General features: G+C 30.0%; 5 protein-coding genes across 5 annotated transcripts in view; 2 read left to right on the top strand and 3 right to left on the bottom strand.

Annotated features, from left to right (window-relative positions):
- Positions 1–14,244, bottom strand: part of LOC129910862 (vitelline membrane protein Vm26Ab) — a 50,556-nt gene extending 36,312 nt beyond the window's left edge. The window contains exon 1 of the mRNA XM_055988451.1: positions 14,235–14,244. The gene's annotated coding sequence lies outside the window, so the exon portion shown is untranslated. The remainder of the gene's footprint in view (positions 1–14,234) is intronic.
- LOC129910853 (uncharacterized) lies at positions 3,401–4,341 on the top strand. The gene is made up of 2 exons (XM_055988441.1): positions 3,401–3,848; positions 3,912–4,341. Exons 1-2 carry the CDS (start codon positions 3,837–3,839, stop codon positions 4,338–4,340), a joined length of 441 nt encoding a protein of 146 aa, XP_055844416.1. The 5' UTR covers positions 3,401–3,836; the 3' UTR covers position 4,341.
- Positions 9,696–10,104, bottom strand: LOC129910859 (uncharacterized). Its single transcript, XM_055988448.1, has 2 exons — positions 10,062–10,104; positions 9,696–9,997 (listed from the first exon to the last, which is right to left on the bottom strand). Exons 1-2 carry the CDS (start codon positions 10,071–10,073, stop codon positions 9,707–9,709), a joined length of 303 nt encoding a protein of 100 aa, XP_055844423.1. The 5' UTR covers positions 10,074–10,104; the 3' UTR covers positions 9,696–9,706.
- Positions 10,374–11,132, top strand: LOC129910851 (uncharacterized). Its single transcript, XM_055988439.1, has 2 exons — positions 10,374–10,486; positions 10,547–11,132. The coding sequence occupies exons 1-2, from the start codon at positions 10,472–10,474 to the stop codon at positions 11,117–11,119; spliced, it is 588 nt and encodes a 195-aa protein (XP_055844414.1). The 5' UTR covers positions 10,374–10,471; the 3' UTR covers positions 11,120–11,132.
- A 530-nt stretch (positions 14,245–14,774) lies between the features above and the next one.
- Positions 14,775–15,802, bottom strand: LOC129910861 (uncharacterized). Its single transcript, XM_055988449.1, has 2 exons — positions 15,269–15,802; positions 14,775–15,174 (listed from the first exon to the last, which is right to left on the bottom strand). Exons 1-2 carry the CDS (start codon positions 15,278–15,280, stop codon positions 14,917–14,919), a joined length of 270 nt encoding a protein of 89 aa, XP_055844424.1. The 5' UTR covers positions 15,281–15,802; the 3' UTR covers positions 14,775–14,916.
- Positions 15,803–19,734: the final 3,932 nt, after the last annotated feature.

The raw sequence follows: 19,734 nt of genomic DNA, 5'->3' as shown, positions 1-19,734 counted from the left end.
TTTTGAATCTGTGAAATCCAGTTTTTTTACCTCGCTTTTGTTTGTTTGGTTTTTTTTACCCCTAACTTTACAATAGACTGTCATCGTTACTATAAAACCTGATAGACATTTTTTATTGAACATCAGACTCAAGTCAGCATTCATCAAAAGGTTCCATTAACTCTCTCAAAGCCAACAAAATAATTTCATTCATCATGTTCAGATTTGTAAGCGCATATGCTTTCAGGAAGCACATTACCTTTAAAAGCCTTTCAATTTATTTTTTTGAATATTTTTTTTTTTACTTTTGGGTTGTTTTGGTTTGTGTTTTTGTTGGAGCTTATGCTAAACCAGGTATCCTTGGATCATCCTTGAGTATTGCTGCTGCACCAGCTGTTGTTGCAGCACCTTCTTTGCAAATAGTGAGAACATCACCAATTGCTTTGGGCACAACAATTGGTGCTCCTTTGACTTTAAGCAGTGGATTGGTATCCAATGGATTGTTGTCTAATGGTTTGGTGTCAAATGGAATTGTATCTGGAGGATTAATATCTGGTGGAATAGTTTCTGGAGGATTAGTTTCTGGTGGTATAATTAACAATGGATTATTACCAATTTCAAAGCTTATTTCAAAAGGATTATTGTAAATTTGTTGAAAATGCAGTCAAATTTATGTAAATAAATAAATAGACCGTAGACAAAATATTATCGTTAATTTTTTTATTTAATTTCTTTCGCTCTTATTAAAGATATGGTTTACACTATAACAACCATCAGTTATTGATAAGTCGAAGCCAAAAGAAAGGGACATTTCAAAAATGTCAATGATTTAAACTGATTAATTTCATTAAACATTTCATTACTTTTTTCGGTTTAATATAAATTTGGAAACACATTAGCGTTATGATTTAATATTTATTAGGTGTAACGAATTTACTTTAAGGTTGTTAATACTTTATTCTAGTTTACAAAAATTTTCATTCAGATTTGTCAATCTCAAAAAAGTTACTCATACACCACAGTGACCATATAAGTTCTAATTTATTCAATCGCTGAGTAAAAAGTGAACATTTGTAACTAAAATCTTTATAGCTGTTGAGTAGAAATTTAACTCGTTGGATTCGATCAGTCATTACGCTGCTGAAGCGAAAGGAAAAATCTCATGCAAAAATACAACAACGAAATTCAAAACGAAAACAAATGCAAAATATTGTAAAATACTTGGAGTTAACGATTTCTTACACAACAAATTCTTTAAACAAGCAAAAAGTTACTACTTGATCGAATGGTAGAAATTGCTCAGTATTTTGAAGCTTTTTAAGTAAACATCAATAAAAAATTAAAATTACGAAAATAAATTTTCTAAGTGTCTACAACCAAAGCATGTCATTTGATTTTTTTACAACAAAGATTTTTTAGAAAAAGTTGTTTTTAAATCAATTTTTTAAGATAAAATATTTGTTTGAAAAAAAAAAATTAAACTTAAACTAGTTTTGAAAAAACTACATCGGAGCATTTAAAAAAAAATTCATTTTCGAAATAAAAATAAAAATGCAAATATGTATGTATTTATATTTTGAAATTATGTTTTATTATTTTTTTTTTCGTGATAACGTCTTATAAATCGATGAACCATGGCAGCCACCACGAAAAACTGACGCCATTTTCTAACGTTCCACTTGAAATTTTTAACAGTGCGGCAAAAATTTCAATTCGAAATTAAAAATAAACTATTAGAGATACAAAAATCTTCTATAGCTTATTTGAAAGAAAATAACCGAAAGTTAAATAAATTTGAAAGATTTTAAAAAATTCCATCTTTTAATAGATAAGGGGTAAAACAAAATTTCAAAAAATTGGCTATTTTCTAAACGCGACAATGTAAAGAGTTGAATTTTTTTTAAATCAATAGATAAATTTATTGCAAGAATGACAATGGTATTGAAAAAATTCTAAAAAATTTCAAAACCAAGCTATTAATGGTTTTCTAAAACTAAAACATAGGTAGACCTTTGACAAAGTAGTGATTATAGGTAGGAGAATTTTTGACAATTTGAAAAACGTCATTAGAAAGATAATAAAAAAAGTTAGGGGTCTGATATAGATTTTTTTTTTTTAAGTCTCTGCGTTTCGAAATATGAATTTTTAAAAACACCTACTTATTTTGGGGTATTTTTGTGTGAGTTTTAATTTTTTTAAATTTTTTGTAGCATTCAAAAAATCTCAAGCTTATAGAACAAGTAGTCTATGACTGTGCGCATACAAATTGGTATTTCAAAATGGTTTTTGACTGAATAACGGAAAAAAAAGTTTTTTTATCCCAAGTTTTTTGACCTTTTTTAACCGTTTTTTTTTATTTTTATCTTTTTTCCTTGAACAGATAAATAAATGAAATTTATATTGTAGATAGATAATAGACATGACTATATCTGTGCAATTTCAATCAATTTTGCAGTTTGAGATAACGGTAAAATAAAGTTTTATTATTCAACAGGTTCTATCTTTTGATCTAAAGCAAATACAAATTTGATTTAACTTTATTGAGCATCCTGATGATGTTACCTTTCATTTGGTATACTACACATAACTGTACATTCACTACATGCTACACAATGTTAAAATAAAAAAAACTTGCGAAATACCTCAAAACACCTGTGGAGTTCTGTTGATCATGAACAGCCACCAGTGTGGGAAGTACCGTAATCTCAGTTTGGAATTTCGACATGGTTGGCTTTAAAAAATTCTAACTTTTTTCTAAGCATCGCAGAAATAAGATTGAAATGTCATATATTAATTTTTATAGGTTGTCTAAAAAAATTGATTCAATAGCATGACAACATAAAATTATATGGTTTTTTTTGCTTTTTTTGATAAAAATTGATCGAGTTCAAAAAATTCTAGCTCTTTTTGGAGATATGAGATTTTAAATTAACAGTGTTGCATACACAATACACTATGTTAGTTACATATATGTTTTTCCGTTCGCTCAAATGAATTCGAAGTTAATTTCACTTGATCAACTCAGGTTTTATAGATAACCTCAAAAGGTGTTCTCATTCTCAGACACCATGAAATAGATTTTTTGAGGTAGAAAATCTGATGTGATGAACTTCGGATTCACTTTCAGCTACCGAAAAAAATACAAATAACATAAGTTTACCTCCAGGTCAGACTTTTGTTGTGACTGTGTTATTCAAAATAATAGTTTTTTTTTGAAAAAAAATTTTATATGAATTTAAAAAAAAAAATAAAAATTAAAAAAAAAATCCTTAAAAAAATCAATCAAAAAATAGTTTTTTTTTGTTTATTTTTTCAAAAACTTTTTTTTTGTCGAAATCATGGAGCAATATTTTCAGAATACGTTTACTAATCTTATTTTACTTTTCCATTTAAATGAGGGCTTCCAAAAAAAAACAAAATATACAAAGTAGATGAAAAAAAATCAAATAGGAAAATGAACGAGAGTGGAAGAAATATAATCAGTGTTGCATTTTCATGATCAAGTTGTGTCTACTTTACCATCTTACCAACCATATAGCATCAAAAACTACGTAATGACTCAACCAGAGTGAGTCAGTGTGTCAGAAAAAATAAAATGAAGGGTGTTTCACGTTGATTTATTTCGTCACAACTTCTTTTGCAATATCAACAACCTACTAACCAACCACACATCACATCATAATGTTCATTCTGTTGTGACTTTTATTCGTATGGTTTTCATTCCGTTACTTCAAAGTTGTAACAATTTGACTATAAAATGCAATAGAAAAACCTCATTCAGCATCAGACACTCTTGTCAACCTTCAACAAAGACTTCTTTTAGATCACAAAAAAAATCATAAACAAAACAAATCACCATGTTCAAATTCGTAAGGATCTATTAATCAGGATATTTTTTTGATCATCATACAAAAAAACATTATCTATTTCAGTTGGTGTTCTCTTGCGTTATTGCCGCTGTTTTCGCCAGACCAGGAGGACTTCTTGCTCCATCCTTGACTGTTGCTGCTGCTGCTCCATCTGCAATTGTAACAGCACCTGCTGCTACAACTAGCATCATTAGGACTCCAATTACTTTGGGCACAACAGCTATTGCAGCTCCATTAGGACTCACTACTGGAATTATTAACAATGGCTTGATCTCCAATGGTCTTCTCACAAATGGATTATTATCGAATGGTTTGATTTCAAATGGTTTGATATCTAATGGTCTCATTGGTAATGGACTGATCGCTAATGGACTTGTTTCCGGTGGATTAATCTCAAAGGGATTGATTTCAAATGGATTAATTGCCAATGGATTAGTATCAGGCGGTATTTTGAGCAATGGTTTGGTGTCATCCAGAAAATTGTTGATCTAAAAATGATAAATGAAATAAATTAAAAAAAGATTTCTTTATAAAACAAAATAAATTTTTTTTTCTTTCAACTAAAACGAAACGCAGAGTTACAAGAACTCGAAAATTAAATTGGATCAAGTTCATCTTACATTGGTCTAAGAAAAACAAAAAAAAGTGTTTTTGATACTTCAGGACGTCACACGTTTTAAACTTAGCAAAATTTTGCATTCTATAATTTGATAGACCATCAAAATTTCTATATTTTTGTATACATAATTAGATTTCATGTACGTCGAAAAATTTTCAAGATAAAACACGATAATGCTTCCAATATACAGTGAATATTTTGTGAATATTATGAGGAAATTTGCGCTTGCCGCCACCTGAAGGAAAACTAAGACGTTTTTTTTGTATAGAGGGGTTAAATACAACAATACAATCATTTTTTATTGTGAGAGGGGGGTCTATTTCCTCTTATTCAGACAGGAGGGGCAATTTTCAAAAAATTTACTTAAAATGAAAAAAATATTATTTAAAACAACGGCAACACTTAGAGTTGTGAAGGATACCTTTTTCAAAAGTCAGAAGCTTACACTTTTATTTACCTATATCAATTATTTTCGAAATAATCGATTTCAAAGTTTAAAGTCAAAACATGGAAAACGGCCGAGAAATGCTTTTTGTGGCATTTTTTTTTTTTTTTTTTTAATTTGGAGGTCTTATAGAACTCCTCTTTAAAATAAAACAATAAAATTCTCCCTAGACATTTCTGTAGATATTTTCTTATATAATAATTCCCACGCCTCTTTCCCCCCCAGATACCGCACGCGCTGGGGTCCATTTTCACCGAGTACGAAGTCATTTGCGGATGATTATCGTATCGGCACTTTTTAGTGTTTTTTGAAGGTAAAAACAAATTAAAAAGAACTAAATAAGTAAAGAGAATGGTGATACGAATATCAAAGGAAGGTCAAAGATTGGGACTGCTTAGTACAAGCATTTATTATATCTGTGCAAAATAAAAAAAATTTAAAATGAACAAAAAAATAAATTTAATATTTCATGTTTAATTTTCAGAAAGTGTCAAAATTTTAAAACAAAAATGTTTTAATAGTCAAGAGTATTGATAAAAAAATAATTCAATATACATATGTACATACAATTAGGTATAAAGACATTAAATGAGAAAAGAATCAGTAAACATTGAACATAAATACAAAAAAAAAGTTTATGAGCGTGGTACACTGGTTTTTAGTATTTTTTTCAGACTAGTTTTATTAATATTAAAATCAAACAGATTAGTATTCAAATTTACAAGCTTACACATGCGAGTTAAGGGCACATGCATACCATAATTAGTACGGTGTTGGGGTAATTTTATTAAATCTAAGCTACGAAAGTTATAAGCACCTCTCCGGTAGTTAAAATTAATAGAATTAAGCAGATCCGGGCCATCAATTACACCCGTTATAAGTTGATGAATAAATACAAGGTCGTTATTTACTCTCCTTTGAGACAAGGTTTGGATCTGCAGTAGGTTGATTCGATGCTCATAGGAAGGAAGGTTAAAAGGGTCCGTCCATGGTAAGCCTTTTAAGGCAAAACGAATAAAATTACGTTGGACTGATTCTATTCTTTCTATATGGATGCTGTAAAAAGGTGTCCAAACTTGAGATGCGTATTCTAAGTGGGGGCGAACTAAGCAGTTGTAAAGAGCTAATGTAACGTAAGGGTCCCTAAACTCTTTCGACCAACGCTTGACAAAACCTAACATAGAATTGGCCTTGTTTACAATCAGGTTTATGTGCTCTGAGAAATCGAGGTTGGAGTTAAAGTTAACACCAAGGTCTTTAAAGCTATGCACACGGAGTAAAGTGTGATGCGATATCTTATAATCGTACAGACTAGGAGTTTTTTTCTTTGAAAAGGTCATCGTCTGACACTTAGTCGGGTTGAGATTTAAACCGTTCCTTGTACACCAAATAGCAAATCTATCAAGATCATCTTGCAAGGATATGCGGTCATTCACAGAGCTAATGCTTTTGTAAATTTTCATATCATCTGCGAAAATAAGAATTTCACTCTTACGTAAACATAACGGTACGTCATTAATAGCTAAAATAAAAAGAAGAGGTCCCAGGTGACTACCTTGCGGGACGCCCGATTTGGCAATGAACGATTTTGAGAAGGTCCCTCTGAATTTCACCTGATATGATCTATTTTTAAGGTAAGAAGAAATCCAAGTGATAAAACTTATAGGAAAACCAAACATTTTTAATTTAAACTTTATGATGTCATGAGAAAGTTGATCAAAAGCCTTAGAATAGTCTGTATAAATGCAGTCGAGTTCCTGTCCACTTTCTAAAGCGAAGGAGCAATTTTGCAAAAATGAAAGTAGATTCGTAACCGTTGATCTTTTTTGCATGAAACCATGTTGTTGATTACAAATAATATTTTTACAGTAGAACGTTAAACTATCACAAATAACTTGCTCAAAAAGCTTTGGAATACATGAAAGTTTAGATATTGGCCTATAGTTAGTTATGTGGGCTTTATCTCCCTTTTTAAAAACAGGAGTAATATATGCGCTTTTCCATATGTTTGGAAATATACCCGATTTAAGAGATAATACGAAAATGTGTTGAAGAGGGAGAGCTAAAACGGATCTACAGTTTTTCAAAACTATCGGAGGAATTCCATCAGGTCCCAGAGAGCAATCATCATGAAGAAGTGAAAGACAGTGTGAGATCTTATCGAGCTCAACTGGAATACTGTTAAATGTAACTTGGGGGTAATCACGTAAATAATGGAAGTTATCTATATCTATATCGATGGGGGTATCAATAAAAGATTGACTAAAGTTATTTGCAAACGCGTCAGAGATCTCAATAGTACTTTTTAAGATATTATTGTTATAATTAAAGTTGACTGGATAGCCGTCAGACTTTTTTTTTGAATTGACGAATTTCCAAAAACTTTAAGGGTCTTGTTTGATAGAAATCTCCATCGACTCAAGATATTCTGCATAAATACTATTAGAGAGAGTCTTAAACTCATCAAAAAGAGAGATGTATAAATCATGATTTTCCGGGGACATATTTTTCAAATAATTTTTCCATGCTTTATTTCTTTTGTTTCGGAGAGTTTTAAGTTCTTTGGTATACCATGGATGGCATATGCTTGTGTATTTGGATCTTTTCAAGGGAACTATCTCCGCTATACAACTATTTAAAACGTTATAAAAATATGACACCGCGTTTTCAACGTCACACGAAACTGGAATATTTACAATACCAGATGCACTAAGTTTATCAGATAACTGATGAAAATTAGCTCTCCTGGTCGAAAAGTTCAGTGTCCAAAATTGTAACATTGAGCCAGGTTTCAGTAAATGCGATAGCATCGTATGGTAAAGCTTGAGAGTTTTTAAAGATTTGAGTAGTTTTGCTACGAAGCCCTCTTACGTTTTGGTAGTAGAGGGAGAACCTACTAAGTTTTTTGAAATGTTTTTAATATTTGACTTTCGTTTATTTTTTTGCCTAGACGGGGTAGTAAATTCTTTTACCAATGTATTAGGTGGCCAGTTACTAAAACATAATATGTTCTCAAAAATTGGGCTTGGGGCAATTATTTTAAAGGATGATACAAAGCTAGAGGGTTTATTAATTTTCAAACATTTGATGCATGAGGCGTCCGGAATGACTTTAGCAGCAATTAAGTGTTCAACTATGTCTTGAGGTGTAGTTACAGGTAGCAAACGGGAGATAAATGCTGTTTAAGGTTTGGGTACAGTTACTAAACTTTTAATGTTGGTGTTCAATGAGTCACGAATGGGTTCTAAAGGTGTTGCACCCACTGAACTTTGAGGTGTAACAATTGAGACTTCAATGTTATCAGTCGCATTAACTAAAGGAGGACTATTTACTGTTATGGAATCGGGTGAAGGGTTTATATTATTTCCATTATTATTTTCGATTTTAATGTCTGGACTAGAGTAGTATTGGACTGTTTTAAATGTAATATACAAGTATTTCCCTGTCGAAATTCACAGAATTGAACATGTAATTATTTATTTGCCATAATTTATTATTTGTCTAGTAAGCTTATCGATTCTAAACCGTGCGTCAAATTGTCGAAAATGCTAAAACTTTCAAAAAATAGGTAGTCGAATTTTTCGGCCTTCGTTGATTATATCTCTTAAGGATTTATTTTTCGGCCTTGAATTCCAATAATAATTGGAGTCTTAAATCATGTCTGTTAGGCTAGAGGCTGCTTAAATATTGCTTTTCGAGTTTTGTCAGTTTCGTTGAAATAGATTCCTTTTTTACCGACTTCCATAGGAGGTATTCAATTCGACTGTATTTTTTTTTTGTTTGTTACCTCATAACTTTGGACTGAGTGAACCAATTTTGATAATTCTTTTTGTATTGGAAAGCTGGGTGACTACCATGTGGTCCCATTTCAACTTCGTTCAGTTCGGTCCAAAGGAACTATTAGAAAAACCATAAAACCCAGTTTTAGCCATGGAAGTCAGTTTTGTTTTTTGATAAAAATGATTATTTCAATATTTGTTTAGCACAAGTAGTCAGGTCAGTGCTGAGTCAAGCCCTTCCATTTTGTTTTAATTATTTGTACGTGTTGTTTTAATATTGACTATTATGAAAAATTTATTTTGTCGATATCGAGAGAGAGCTCGATCTACCATTTTGTATTAAATTGGAACTGAAGTTCTTTTTTATCAAATAACAACAAAAAAGCTGTTACAGCATAAAATACAATTTTTGTCAAAATTACGTTGGTAAACAATTCACAATAGTGAAAAAGTGAATTTGCAAAAACTCAGCGAAATTGCTTGCCCAATTACCTAATAGTAAAATCTCTGACTTTCTCATAAATGACTTAACCAATTTTAACTATTGTACAAAATCCATTTTTTAGCTTAAATGATAAAATTAAGACAAATACCAAAAAAAAATATTTTTTTGAATATTCAATTTTTCGAAAACAAAGGAATTTTTTTGGAAACTTTGTGTTTTTGTATCGATTAATATATTTTTTTTAATTTTTATGTAAGAAAAACAATATTTTTTTACAGACGTTCACTATTTTTCTAAAAATTCTTCAAAATTCCTAAAATAAGCGGATTTCTGCATGGCTTTTTTGTCAAGATGACTTCCATCTTAGATGAAAATCTTTTTATTTTTATGATAATAAAAAAATGTTCATCTTAAATTAATTTGACTTGCTGAAATCTGCCTAATTTTGGATTGTCTTCTTCTCCGTATAGGCACAAAAGTCGTTTCTGAAACTCAAATCAATAAAAACATAATAAAATTTTGTTTTTCTTTAAATAATTTCTAATTTTTATTTATCACATCTCAAAAGAATTAGATCAATAATTTTCCAGAAATCAAACCTCCAGATAATAATTTGCCTGATGATACCAAACCACCGGACACTAGGCCACCATTAATCAATCCACCTGAGACCAAACCCTTTGAAATTACTCCTCCAGAAATAATTTGACTTGAAGGTGCTAAAGCAATTGGAACAGTCCTCACAATATTCGCTCTGGGTAGTGAGATAATTGAAGGAGCACTAGCGATGCCCACTGTTTGAGATAGAATTCCAGGTTTAGCCACAGCAACGGCAGCGGCAATGACACAGGAAAAGACAAGCTAAAAAAGGAAACAAAATTATTAATAAATTTCAAGATGATCCTCATGATATCAAGAATCTTACAAATTTAAACATGATATTTTTTTTTTGTATTGCGGATATTAAGTTGAAGTCTGATCACTGTTTAATAAATTTTACGAAAAGAGTCTACAATTTATAGTAATACACCAATCACAAGAAATTGTAAAAAAGAATACAAATAACCACACAATGGTGAACAATTAAAAACACTTCTTTGACAAAGTATCACAAACACCTTAGACTTCAAATCATAGGTAATTTATCTCTCTGAGTGCAACCATTAATACGCAATTCAATTACCAAACAGCTTCCCACTTTCGCAAAGCAATGACAATGTAAAAGATATTTTTGCATAAAATGAGGTTCGCACATTTGAGAAAGTATCAGACAGCTTTCAGTCTTCATTGTGATTAAATCTCAAGTCCCACAAAGCTCAAACCATCTCAAAGACAATGATGTTCAAATTTGTAAGACGCAATTATTGAAGAGATAAAGAATTCCTTTTACAGGATTTTACTCTTTTTCAGGTGATCCTTTTCTGCATGGTTGTCGTAGCAGTCGCTAAACCTGGAGTACTTTCTTCATCAGTGGGTATCGCTGCCGAACCTACCATTGTATCTGCAGCTCCATCAATTGTACGAGTATCTGCCCCAGCAGTTGCTGTAACTGAATCCAAGACAATTCCAATTCCAATTTCTTTGAATACAATTGGGGCACTTAGCTCTCCAGTAATCCTTAACAACGGTTTATTGTCTAATGGACTGATCTCCAATGGATTAGGACTAGTATCTGGAGGACTTTTGTCAAATGGACTCGTTTCAAATGGATTAGTGTCGAATGGGCTAGTATCTGGAGGACTCTTGGCAAATGGACTTGTTTCGAATGGACTCGTGTCAAACGGAATCGTGTCGAATGGACTCGTGTCGAATGGACTTTTATCTGGTGGACTTGTAACCAGTGGACTTGTCTCAAATCAAATCTTACCTAGTGAACTCATCTCTGGCAATTTAGTTTCTGGAGGAATTATCAGTTCTGGCAAACAGTTATTGTCTGGAAGCTTAGCCACAAATGGAGTGGTTAAGAGTGAGTTGATTCGTTAAGAAAAACTTTGGTTAGAAGTTAAATAAAATTTAAATAGAAAATTATATTTCGTTTTTTTTACTTGATTCTAAACACCATTCTTAGATAACTCGAAGCAGAAAGTAATTAGAAATTTTATGCAATTGGATTACCTATTTTTATTTCAGATCCTAATTTCATTGGAAAAATTTAACATGGGACATAATTAATTTTTTTGTTAGTTTTTTCTTTAAGTATTCATAAACAAATTATTCTTGAAAAAATTATTAAAAGTTTTTTTTTTCAAAATAACGAAAACATTTTTTTAATCATTTTAATCTCCAAATGCAGTATTTATGCCATTTAATTTCTTGTATAGCAATGAATTTTTGGATATTTTTTGAAAATGGTAGATGCTGATTTTAAAACCAATAATTTTTGTATTTGAAAATTTTGCAAAACTTTTCAGGAAAAAAATTGTTATGCTGTTTTAAAGAAATTATATTTTCACATGAATTTTCGTTTCATGGAAATTCATTAATGCGTTTTGAAAAAATTGATATTAAAATAAATATTTTTTTTTTTTAAATCCCAAATTGATATTTTTGAACATTTTTCTTAACTTTAAATCGGTTTTGTGCAAAAATTTTTTGCGAAAAACAATTTTTTTTTATTTGGATTCTAAAAAAAATTTCAATTTTGCATCAAGGTATAACCCAGTAATATCAATTAAATTTTTTTTTTATTACGTAGAATTTTTTTTTTTGTTTTTTAATATATTTGAGTTTTTTTTTTTGGGTAGTCATATTGTTGATCTTTTTTTTGAAAATTTATTTTAGGTGTTAAACAACAGTTTCGTACGAATGGCATTCCAATTTTGTTTTGAAAATGTTTGAAATTTATAAAAAATATTTAAAAAAAAAGGTTTAATGATTAAAAAAAATAAATAAAATGTAAAAATTCTTTGTTACACAAATAAATAAAATAAAAGAATGTTAAAAAAAAACAAATTAGATTTTTTTTCTAAATAAATGAAAATTAAGACAAAAAGCAATAGAAATCAATAAGAGCAAGTTCTGGCTTGATAATATTTTATTGTTTTAATATTGAAGATTTTAAATAAAAACCAAAATTGGCTCAAAAACCAAAAATCACTTAACTCAGTAAGATTTCGATGTGAGTTATGAATTCGAAGTTATTGCAGTTTTAAAAATCGTTTTATTACGCGAATACTGTTTTTTTTTCGAATCGTTTTACGCCATTTTTTTTTCTGTAACACTGTTGTTGAAATATTAGTTTCTTTCTTTTTACAACCAACCATACACTCGCAATAAGAAAGACAGAATCATTCAAATAAATGAATTTTTTGTTTTTCAACTCGCAGGCAACAGTGGACAACATATTTATAAAAGCTCGGCTCGAAATATGCAGTACCAAAACCCATTTATTATTTTTAGATGGATTTAGAATTTTAGTGCTATGAATTAGAAAATTAAGAAATACAGAACAAAATCTTTTTCTCTATAAAAATTTATTTAACTTCTAACCAAAGTTTTTCTTAACGAATCAACTCACTCTTAACCACTCCATTTGTGGCTAAGCTTCCAGACAACAACTGTTTGCCAGAACTGATAATTCCTCCAGAAACTAAATTTCCAGAGATGAGTTCACTAGGTAAGATTTGATTTGAGACAAGTCCACTGGTTACAAGTCCACCAGATACAAGTCCATTCGACACGAGTCCATTCGACACTAATCCATTCGACACGATTCCGTTTGACACAAGTCCATTCGAAACGAGTCCATTTGACAAGAGTCCTCCAGATACTAGTCCTAATCCATTGGAGATCAGTCCATTAGACAATAAACCGTTGTTAAGGATCACTGGAGAGCTAAGTGCTCCAATTGTATTCAAAGCAATTGGAATTGGAATTGTCTTGGATTCAGTTACAGCAACTGCTGGGGAAGATACTCGTACAATTGATGGAGCGGCAGATACAATGGTAGGTTCGGCAGCGATACCCACTGATGAAGAAAGTACTCCAGGCTTAGCGACTGCTGCGACAACCATGCAGAAAAGGATCACCTGAAAAAGAATTAAATCCAGAGTTATGATTCCCTATTTTTTTCAATTGTGTCTTACAAATTTGAACATCATTATCTTTGAGATGGTTTGAGCTTTGTGGGACTTGAGATTTAATCACAATGAAGACTGGAAGCTGTCTGATACTTTCTCAAATGTGCGAACCTCATTTTATGCAAAAATATCTTTTACATATTCATCAGTCATCACTGTGCGAAAGTGGGAAGCTTATTGGTAATTAAATTTCGTATCCATGATTGCTCTAAAAGAGATGGATTCCTAATGATTTGAAATGTGTTTGTGATACTTTGTTAAAGAATAAAGAAAGGAAATATTTACGATTATAAAATTATATTTTATGTCTGATCTGTTACAAACATTTTGAAAAATTGTTGATATACCTGGAATAGAAGATGAGGAATTGTTTTAAATAATTTTTAGAAAAAAAAAAATGAAAATCGTTAGAGCGGTTTTTTTTAATATACCTATATTAAATATATAAGAATTTTCTAAAATTTTTCAAAAAAAAAAACAAATGTTATGCCACTTTTAAGAAAGTATTCTCCAACACATAAAATCGAACTGTCGATTAAATTCATGAACCCGTTTTCAAAAAAATTTATTTTTCAAATTAAAATTTTAAATATTTTTTGAAATACAAAAATGTGTTTTTTGAAAATTTCTAAAAATTTTGAAATAAAGTTTATTTTAACGTTTCTGAAAAAAAAAATTGGTTGAAATCGGCCTTATAGTATCTATATCGCAAGTAAAAATAAACGAAATTGTTTTGAAATTGCTTTTAATAAGCTGTGCAATTTTTTTAGAATTTCTTGAATTTTTTTTTTCGAGAAAGCCTAATATAGGAAGTATTCAAGCAAAATATTATACTTGCATTAAATCTATCGACCCATCATTGTCACTATGTCACCCTGTCATATCTTCGTTATATAGCCTTTGAATTTAACGTGCACAAAATTAAATCCAAACTTTTGGAGCAGTTTTCGAAAAAACTAGTTTACCTCAAAATTTTATATCCGTTCTAGCTAGTCACTTTTTCACCTCGTCTTTGTATCACTTTGTTGTCCTGTCGCTCTTTTCCTTTATTATCTCTTTTTAATAATGATTGTTCTGTAAAAAATTTACCTAAAAATATATTAAGAAAATATTAAAATTAAAGTTCGCTTATCAGCTCTTTTGTTTGAAGAAGACCGAGCGGAATAGCTAACAAAGTACCTATCGGCACATTTGTTTTAAATCAAATTTCTATATGTACAAAAACATTAATTGAATTAAAAATACGTATATAAAATTTCAAGGCCATTAAAAGCTCATAAAATGTTAACAAAAAAAAGCAATCCTATGAAGCGGCGTTGAAAAATGTACATAATTTACTTTTGAATGTTGAAAAAAAAATAAAACCTTTTCTTTTGAAGAGAAATAACATAAATACTCATTTGGGCCCTGTGCTCGTGCAACTATAAATACGCTCCTGTTTTGGTTCTTAAATCTTGATCAGCTGAGATGTGCAAGCGAAACCCGATTCCTTTTAATTTATTATTATAAATAAAATTATTACCCACAAATGAACAAAAAAAAATAAAAAATAAAACCACTTTATGTAACTCATCAAATCAGTTTCTGTTTTATTCCACAATAGTGTAATGGTATAGGTGTCACATTACCAATATATTCACTATACACGTTGTCATGTGTGTTCTGTGTGCGTTCTGTTCGTTGTAGCGTTGTGATGTGAGTTTAGTAAATCAAGCCAGCGGAATAGGTCAATGGTTTGTAATCAGATCTGTATTGTTGCTGGAATGAGTTGGCTGTTGCCACACTGTTGTATGTTTCTGATGCAGCCGGTGCACTCAGCTTGGCATAGGCTAATGGAAGGGCAATTGGCAGGTTGGGAGACACACCGGCATAATAGGCTGGTTGGTAGGCTGGTTGGTAGGCTGCTTGATAGAGTACTGGATTGGCAGTAGCGATGGCCAAAAGGCATGCGAGTAAGATCTAAAAATGAAAATAAAAATAAAGTTACTTTGTATGTCGAAGTAGAATAATTTTAAAGGCTGACTTTATAGTCATTTAAAGGGATATAACTTACTGCTTTGAACATATTGAAAGTGGTGATGTTACTTGTCCTGGTGATTAAACTGAACTATGATCCTAGAAGGGATTATTCTTCCCTTATATACTCGTTGCCACAGAATAATTGAAAAAAAAGAATTCCTTTTGCGGTTTTGTTCTTTAGAAATGCTTGAAGGCCACCAGTATCATACATAGGTCCATCTCCGTCATCATCATCATCAAGAAGGGCAACAAAACTTGTTTTCCAAGAAAAAGAACAAAAAGTGATGCGGCCGGTGCGTAGCTAATAAGACATTGAAACAAAGGATTCTTAGCTTGTTCTTTGATATGGAAAAGAATCTTTTATTCTGATAGTGAACTTGATTGCATGCGTTTGTATGTAGTTTTGATGAAACTTCTATACTTCTTCGTGGTTTCTGTCTTTTTAAATTGACATGACTTTGAGCTACGAACGGTTGAATGCATTAACACAATTTGACACAGCTGATGAAGACCTTGAAATACAAAACGATACACTATCGTATACCCTGAAGAAAAGTCAGAGATTTTTAAAAAAATTATTAAAAAAATTTTTTTTATTCATCGATTGATAAAAATCGGAAAAAATTATGTTTTACCTGTGAATTTGTCAATTTTTGTTTTTTATAAAATGTCTCGGTGTTTTTGCTGACTCAAACGTTAAAAGCAGAAATACCAAACCAAAATTTGAAATTAAAAAGCAACTCTGAATTTTTGGGATTCCCTAAACGACTGAATTGTGAAATCCGTATTGACGATTCGTAGGTGTTCACCAATTTTATCTTGGGATAATGAAGCAATTATTGCATATTTTCTCTTTAAAATAACAAAAGTAGCTTTTTGGATCTACGAAATGAATTAAGGTTTAAACCTTTTAAATTGATAGAATTGAATTGTTTAGGTACCTAATTTTCATTCATTTAGTGGATTTATAATAATAATAATTAATAATATATTAATATATTAAACATTAATTTCATACGTACTGAATCCAAAGTTAGTTTTTCCCTAACACCCTCAAATTTTAAATAAAACATAAAATCAGGAAAATCGCCATAAAGTTCGGTGTTTTTTTTTTTTTTGCAATTTACTCGACATTTTTAGGGTGACTTCAAATTTGGATTTAGAGGATCGAAACACTCAAAGATGGTTAAAAGTACTGGCAACTATTTAATTATGGGCCACCTTTGGAGTAACCTGAATCGATTCGTAAAAAAAAAAATCGACCTCGAGATAACAACCATACATGTCATTACTATGATAGAGATTAGAGAATGCCACAAAAGTGAGTATGACTAAATCTAACGGTACCTGCCATATAAATAAAAAATATTATTTTCCTTTCAAAAACGAATTAAACGATTTTTATTTTTAGATAAGACCTTTTTTACTTGCGATATAGGTACTATAGGGCAAGTTTAGGATTCGTAAAAAAAATCGAACTCGAGATAACAATTTTACATGACATTACGATGATGGAGAATGCCAAAAAAGTGGGTCCGGCAATTCTGTCTGTCTGTCCGTCTGTCTGTCTGTCTGTCTGTATGTACCTCGAGCTACAGCCTAAACTATTTGAGCGATTTTGTTCAAACTTGGTAGTTTACAGTTTTAGGTGATTCCCTAGAGGACAAATTGAAATTTTTTTTTAGGACCAAAACTAACGGTTCCTGTCATATAACGGAAATAGAAAAGTTAATTTTCTTCAAAAACGGCTCTAACGATTTTGATTAAAATTTTTGAGTATAGTATTAGACATAAGAGCCAACTTTCGATATAAAAAAAATATTTTTTTTACCGTTATTAACGGTACATGTCATAGAACGGTTTCTTTGATTTATGAATATCTCGTTCAAGACCAACCCGATTTCAACGAAAATTTTTATACAAAAGCATTTAGGTAAAGGTAATATTAAAATCTTAGAAAATTATCAAAAAACTCATTTTTGGATTTTTAAAAAATATTTCAAAATTTTTTTTTGAAAAATCAATTTTTTGAAAACGGGTTTATGAAAAATTTTGAAAATTCGTTTTTATGCGTAAATAAATTATTTATTCAAAATGGCATACCAACTGTTTTTTGAAAAATGTTAGAAAATTTTTATATATAAAAAATTATTTTTTTACAAAACGGCTCTAACGATTTTCGAAATTTTTTTTCTAAAAATTCCTTTTTATACAAGAAGTAAACTGGCGTACTTGGTTTTTTGTGAAAGATCATTTAAAGCGGTATTTAATTAATTATAAAAACAGATTTTTTTTTAATTTCTTAATTTTTCTTAATTTTCTTGAATAAAAAGCTTTAACATAAGAGTAACTTTAAGCATAAGAGCAAGTACGTGCGACCCCAGTCGCGCATTTTATTTTAAATGAATAAAAATATTTTTTGAACCGTTATTAACGGTACCTGCCATAGAACCGTTTTTTAATTCTGAATCTCTCTAAAATACTCAGTCGATTTCAATAGAAGCGTTTAAGTTATTGTCCTTTTTTTTATTTTCAAAAACACAAATTTTTTGTAGTTTTTAAAAATACATAAATATATATGTATGTAAAAACTTTTTTTGAGAAATCAATATTTTCAAAAACGCTTGGTGATTTTTCATTTTTAAGTTTTGAAGAGGGTAGATATTACCTCTTAAAAATGTTAAACCAAGTTTTTTATTGAAAAATATTTGTTAATTTGTAATTAATTAATATAGTCTTTTGCTTGGCTGTTTTTTTTTTTTTTATCTGAATCTGAAATTGATTTTAATATACTTAATTCTGTGAAAATTTACGAACAATTTTTGTAAAATTTCAAAGTTAAAACAAAAATGGTATTATGTATTAATCAAAGCATAAAATCAAAAAAAGTTAACTACTCTTTTTCAAAAACTTCTTTTCCACAAAGAAATGTGTTTTCTCGTAAATTCTTCATTTTACGTTACTAAATTACTTTTTATATAATTTGAACGTGATATTACCCACAAAAAAAAGACAAATATGTACAAAAACTGATTTTAAAAACTTTGAAACGCACTTTTAAAAGGTTTCTAACTCATAAAATGATTCAATGTGATGTCTCTTAAAAAAAAAAATTGATTATTTTAGAAATTTTTTTATAAAAAATTATTTTTTATATTAAACATTTTTTAACCTTGCTAAGAAAAAATTGAATTGTAATTTTTAAGAAATTCTTATTCAACATCATACACCAAAATTTGACAGTTACATATTTTAATCACCCGTTTTAAAGAAATTTTTAAAGTTTTTTTTTAAGTCCAAAAAAGGTTTTTTTTTATTTAATTACACTAAATTTTTAGATTATGGCTATTTTACCGCTATATTACCTTTACCTTAAGTGAAATTAATCATCTTATTTCTTAAACATTAAGACATTTTGGAAAAAAAATCGATTTTTGTTTGTTAAATATTTAAACACATTTCACATGCACAAGAAATAAAGTTTTCCACAAAAAGTGGGTTTTCATCAAAATCCCAAAATAAATCAGCACTTAACTGTTCAAACATTAATAGATTCCAAACAAACACATTAAATAGCAACAAAATCCTTAAAAGCATTTCATTTTCTTATCATTATTTCCTATATTCAATAGTCCTTTTAAAGAGACAAAAACAAACTACCAATTTCCGGTGTGGATTGAATTTCCCTAACCATTATTAATATGTTACCAAAAAAGAAAAAAAAGTGCTTCTCAACAGGTCTCAGCCCACAGATGTATTAAAATATTAATTTCATTTTTGTTTACCTGAAAATTTCATCACAATTCCTGAGATTTATAATATTCTCGAGACACCCACAACATGATGAACATTTCATTCACATCTTTTTGGTTGCTCCTCTGTATTGCAAAAGAAGGATGAGACATTTAATGTAATTTGGTTTAAGCTTTTGCGTATCTTCGTGTATACGTTTGTTTACTATTTTCAATTTTCCACCCACAGAGTATTTCTGCGCCTTATATTTTCTAATAACAAAACGAGTGTGACCAAAAGCGATAGGCACGTTTTTTTTGTTGTTGGAGGCTTTCCCATGATATAACATTTCCTATGTCCTGAAGGTTGCTTTTTTTGTTTTTAAAAAAGCCAAAACCCATACAAAGACATTGACCATTTTATTGTATTTGGACAAAAACAAAAAAACTCTTTCTTCTTTTTATGACCTATGACACCAGAAAATAAAAACAAACAAAAAATGCTATACCAGAATAACAATTAATTGTAACTTAGTTTTATACTGGGAAAGAGAGTCTACTCTAGTACTGACTGTGCGGGCGGGCTCGTCCTACTGTAGTACTTCCGCTAAGGGTATGAAATTTATTTGGGTGTGTTTTTCTGGAGTTAGGAATTCTAAAGGTAGGCGATGTCGTATAGATCAATTTAATACAAATCCACGGGTGGGAATTAATTTGTTTGTAAACAGAAAATAGGCTTTTTTTGTGGATGGGATATGACTAAAGAACA

Source organism: Episyrphus balteatus, chromosome 2, assembly GCF_945859705.1.
Source record: "Episyrphus balteatus chromosome 2, idEpiBalt1.1, whole genome shotgun sequence".
Lineage (NCBI taxonomy): Eukaryota > Metazoa > Arthropoda > Insecta > Diptera > Syrphidae > Episyrphus > Episyrphus balteatus.
This window is presented reverse-complemented; position numbering and strand designations above follow the sequence as displayed.